The 5,335-nt window shown below is 47.3% G+C and overlaps 1 protein-coding gene across 3 annotated transcripts in view; it reads right to left on the bottom strand.

Moving 5' to 3' along the window:
• LIMS1 (LIM zinc finger domain containing 1) overlaps positions 1 to 5,335 on the bottom strand; it is a 64,819-nt gene that overhangs the window by 58,871 nt on the left and 613 nt on the right. The window contains exon 1 of one of the 3 annotated variants that reach the window (XM_010728225.2): positions 5,276 to 5,329. The exons of 1 other annotated variant lie outside the window; for it this stretch is intronic. In XM_010728225.2, coding sequence (XP_010726527.1) covers positions 5,276 to 5,310 — 35 coding nt within the window. In that variant the 5' untranslated portion in view covers positions 5,311 to 5,329. Of the gene's footprint in view, positions 1 to 4,678; positions 4,813 to 5,275; positions 5,330 to 5,335 lie in introns of those variants that run through there. One more of the 3 variants, XM_010728228.3, reaches the window with a different exon arrangement.

Here is a 5,335-nt window from a genome sequence, read left to right as displayed (position 1 = left end):
TAAGTCCACTATAATCTACTGGCAATAAAAGATGAAAGAAACTTACAGGAAACTAGGGTTTGATCAAAACACTTAATCAGCAAGAGGTTCCTTATTGGAACCATAAACTTGACATGCAATGGCTTCTCCTTCTGCTTTTTTACCTATTCCACCAGTGCTTGCTGAATAGGCCACCAGCAGCATCCTCCCTCACTGCTCTCCCACTACAGCTACACTCAACCACTAAGGGTGGAAATGTTCTTTATTCTCCTTATTCACTCCCTCCAAATTTAAACATATGGCCTTGGGTTAAATTAAATGGTTTCAAAAAAGAATAATAAAAGAAATCCAATCTCACGATCCCTGCCTGACCCCAATAAGAGGCCAGAGCTGAGAGCCCACCGCCCACTCGCAGTGCAGCAGAGGCCAAGTGAGGGTCAGCTCACACCACAGGACAGCACAGATGGGTATAATGGGCTTTTAATTACTTCCTTCCTTTTAAAACCATTTATTTATTTATTTTTCAAAGCTGGAAAGTAGCTACCAGTATTTTCTTACACCTTTTTTTTTTTTTTTTAATATACTTGGCAGACATCAAAGAGCTACAAATTTGGATGCAGCTGACATTAAACATCCACTTCGATAGTTACATTTTTGAGGAAAAAAAAAAAGCCTTTAAAGGCTTTACTTCCACTTGTTTGTATGTTCCCTAAGTTATCAGCATATTTCTCTAGGCTTTTCTGACAGCAATATCCATATTCTTGTAGCCAAAGAAATACTGGAAACTCTGGAAACATCCAAGTATGTATGAACATTTAAAGCTTAGAGAACATAACACAAAACAAATACCTCTGAAGTGAACATCTCCAGATGTTTTAATATATTATTTTTTATATATGGAGATATATATATATAATATGACTCAGCCATGGAAAACCAAAAGAATGTTCTCATTTCCTGAGGCTGGCTAACAAAAAAGAAAAAATGTGAATGAAGGAACTAAGATTTCAGAAGTCAGCTTTTTCTCAGTACCAGCAGCTTTAAAATTATATCCTTTGATTTCTTTTTAATAAAACCAGAGTATTGCTTCTCTCTTGCAACTGCATACACTCACAAAAGGAAGGACAGGAGGCATGAAAACACTGTTCTTTTCTGTATGTGTGTGTAAAAGTGCTGCAGACATGCCCCACTTGAGAGACAACCACATTCCTCTTTTCCGAGTATCTCCTACCTACCCCAGCATCACCATTAGTCACAAAAATCAAGGAATCAATCCAGATCAAACCAACCTGGATTTCAATCTACTCTACTCGTAGTACTGCATCCAGCTCTGGGGCCCTCAACACAAGAAAGATGTGGATCTGATGGAGTGGATCCAGAGGAGGGTTGGAGGGTGATCCCCTCCAGCAAAGAGCTGGAGCATCTCTCAGATGAAGAAAACTTGGAGGAGTTGGGCTTGCTTAGCTTAGAGAAGAGAAGGTTCCAGGGAAATCTCACATCAGCCTCCCAGTTTCTAAAGGGAGCATATAAAGATCAACTTACTACATTGGCAGACAGTGATAGGACAAGAGGGAATGGTTTTAAACTAAAAGACTGGAGATTTTGGTTAGATGTTAAGAAGAAATTCTTCACTCAGAGAGTGGTGAGGTGCTGACACATGCCCAGAGAAGCTGTGGTGCCCCATCCTCGGAGGTGCTCAAGGCCAGGTTGGATGGGGCCCTGGGCAGCCTGAGCTGGTGGGGGGCAGCCCTGCCCACAGCAGGGGGATGGAATTATATTATCTTTAAGGTCTCATCCAAGCCATTCTGTGTTTCTATGAATATGTGCTATCTACTCCTCTGTCTAGCCATTAGTTTCCAGCTGCACCAGCTCCCATGTAAATGTGCCTCCACGGGAGCAGGGCCCTGGCCTACCTCAGGACGACGTGTCCAGCTTCTCGGAGCCTGGCAGGCCTGGGAAGCAGTTACCACAGACAGAGCCTCACACCATTTACCAGCAGGACCTGGCAAAAACAAGGGACTTAATCTAGCACATGTGTCTGTCTCCCAGCCACAAAACGCAAGCCTCCTCTGCTACCGACACAGAAGTTTAGAAGTGGTGGTTTCAATCTGTGAGCAGAAACACGCTCCTGTTCGGAAGCATTTCTCATGCTAGATTGCTTCCCGCAGCAGATCCTGCTCTGCTGATTCAGTCCTGAGCCTGCTGGGCTGCATGCAGGCCTTGCCATGCCTTCCCGAGCCAGTGGACAAGTATGCCAGGGATGGGAGGGCCTACAGCCCTGCCTCTCCACACCCCCTGCTCCTCAGAGCACATCTGAGGCCATCTCTGGATCATAGAATGGCCTAGGTTGAAAAAGATCACAATGATCATCTAGTTTCAACCCCCCAGCTATGTGCAGGAGGCAGACTTCTTCCCCCATACTAACCCCTCAGCTGCTGTGTGCCTGCATGGGGCCTGGACTGGAGCCACTCAGCCATGCTGTTGCCTCCCAATTATTTTCTGGTGTTACTCCGCTGCTTTGCTGCAGCCTTTCCCAGTGCCCCTAACCACAGCAAAACAATGCATTAGTACAGAAAATCCTTTTAATTCTAAGCACAACTGCTTCCCCTGACTGCTCAGACCACCCAGGAAACCTTCATAAAGTCATTACGCGGTCTTAGTTTCCCCAATTAGCCACAACAACTCCCCACCCATGATATGAGTAATAAATCTCAAGGCTTTAACTAAACTATTCCCACCAGTTTAGGTTTTGGTCAATCAGAAGTCCACCTACAAGTATGTCCTGCTCACTTCCTCAAACTATTTAATACAAGCAAGGGTTGAAACAACTCTAAATCTTATTAGATTTTTTAGAACTGGATAGTATGTTTTTTTTTTAAACAAGCTAGGAAGCGATAGAAAAAAATGCTAAGAGCTAGAAATCAACAACAATGTAAGGAAAAGCAATTAACTAGAAAAATGCAGAGCATAAGGCCTCATCCTGGGTAACAACACTCATGCATCATAGGAGAGGCGCTCCAAACCATTTACATATTTCCCAATGCAGCAGGAAAGCAGTTTCAGATGTGGACAGGAGGTCCACATTGCTCACACAGAGCTCGTCCCTGGACAGACCACCAGGTTTTGGGATTTGCTGATGGTCTTCACGCCCAGAGAGAAATCCATTTAGCTGTCCGACGTGAAGGGTTGTTGAGGCACACAAAACCAGCCAAGCAAATGACAGTACCTTGACTTTCTTTTTTCTTTCTATCTGCTTAAAAGAACTAAGTAGGCATTTCCAGAAAGATTTTGACACTTCAGGAAGGGGAAGCGCTTAAGTAATTGCAAAGGAGTGTCCTAATTTGCAGAAAAATATTTCCCTCGGGGGCATAGTCTCCTGCTCTGCTTTCTCCATTTGTCAAGTTGAATTAGGACGTTCCCAGCCTTCTTTCATTCTTTCAAAGCACATTTCTGCCTCAACACCAGAGCTTGTGCACCAGCCATATCAGCAATGAGCTCTGTAGCACATCGCTGCAATGACAAAGACAACACACTGCCTACATACATGCTACGAAGGGCTCAGACAATGTGTGACTTCAGCTGTCAAAACACAACTGTCATTCTCATTTTCCTTGTCATCAGCACCTGCTGTCACAGAAAAACTCTACGCAAGTACCTTTCCCACCAACTGGCAAGCTGCTTTTAGCACAGATCACTGCAACTACGTCCCCACAACTGGAAGAAGTAAAAGGCTGCACCAAAGTACAGAGTGAGAAGCCTTTCAGCAAGGATTTGGGGCAAACAGAACAGATGAATGCGGATGCCGAGCCTAACACACTCAGCGCAAAACCACAATTGCAAGAGCCGAAAAGCTTGCCTTAAGTGCTTTGGTAGTAAATATTTTATTGTCTCTTGAAAAAGAATTTGTTAACTATGCAAGTGATGCTCCGTGCATTACGAGCCATTAACAGTTCTCCTGTCTGGAGCCCATTCTAAGAACAAAACCGCTGGGTTACAGCTGAGGTTCAACTCCACTATCACCTACAGCTTCTCATTTCCCTTACCAATGCCTGCCAAAGCCAGCAGCACTACAGAGCACTCACAGGTGTGAGCTTCACACGAACAAGAGCTGGATATCCAAAGAGTCCACGCCAATTTGTCAAATACAATTATTTTGTGAATAAAGAGGAGCTTGCTTTGTAGGCAAGCAGGCAGTAAAATATTGAACATTTATTACTACAAAGAAAAACTTTTTTCCATGAGGAAACGCTTAAGATAATAAAAGACTCTAAACTGCAACCTAATATTTTCTTCTGAATTCCATAAGGAACATATTCCGGCAATAGCACATCAAGATGAATTCAGCTCAACCAGCTGGAAACGCTGCCCATATGCAGCCTGTGCTCCCCTCACCAAACAAAATACCCCCAACAACTCAGGTACTCTCTGCCCAGGCACCGCACAGCCACAGCTCACGTTCAGATGTCGAACGCTGGCTGCTTTTCATTCAGTCTACAACACGGGAACAGCCATAAAGCTGCACACCCCTCGCAGCCACCCAACGCCGAGCCCCCCGCGGCAGCAGCCCTGCTCTAGAGGCGCTCAGGTCGCAGCAGCAGGTCCTTTGCAATGCAAAAACAAACGCAGAGGCAGTACACGGAGAGCAAAAAGCATCCGTCAAAAGAAACAATATCAAAGAATAGTAAGGAAGCGTGCGCACATTCCTGCCGGCCCGATGTCTGCTGCTCCTCCGCGCGGGTCTGGAGAGAGGCATCAAATCAGCCCTTCTCTCTTCTGCGTCCTTGCCCCGGGCCGTGCGGAGCAGCTCCCCGGGAGCGCCGCCCAACCGCGCTGTGTGCGCACCGCAGCCGGAGCCGAGGCCGGCTCGGCACGAGGCGCTGCCCGCGCCCTGCCCCGCGCGTCCACGTGTCAGCGCCTTAATTTGGGACGGCTCACCTCGAGAAGCATTTACAGCGGGTGAGGCTCCGAGCAATTAGAGCAGACTTTGCTTTCTATAAGCCGTCCCCATTAATCTCTTTCCCTTAAGGCAACTGTGGCACACGCGAGAAACTCCGCGGAGCTCACCCGGGGCTATTTACCAGCAGCGTTTAACTCGGTAATCTCCCTCGGGAGGGAAGGCTGTAAGGCAGAAGGACTCCAAACCCACGCTCCAACCGGGAGGGAGCTCAGCAGAGCTGAGCGCGGGGATAGCACAGGAGCGAAGGAACGTCCGCCGGTCCCACCGCCCCGCTCCCTGTTCCGACCGCCGGGCAGCAAAGCCAGGCTCCCGCCCAACGCGCGAACACCACTGCCCTACCTGCCGGGCAGCCCTGCCGCCGCCACCCCCAACATCGCGCCGAGCTCCGCCGCAACGGGA

This window comes from Meleagris gallopavo, chromosome 1, assembly GCF_000146605.3.
Source record: "Meleagris gallopavo isolate NT-WF06-2002-E0010 breed Aviagen turkey brand Nicholas breeding stock chromosome 1, Turkey_5.1, whole genome shotgun sequence".
NCBI lineage: Eukaryota > Metazoa > Chordata > Aves > Galliformes > Phasianidae > Meleagris > Meleagris gallopavo.
This window is presented reverse-complemented; position numbering and strand designations above follow the sequence as displayed.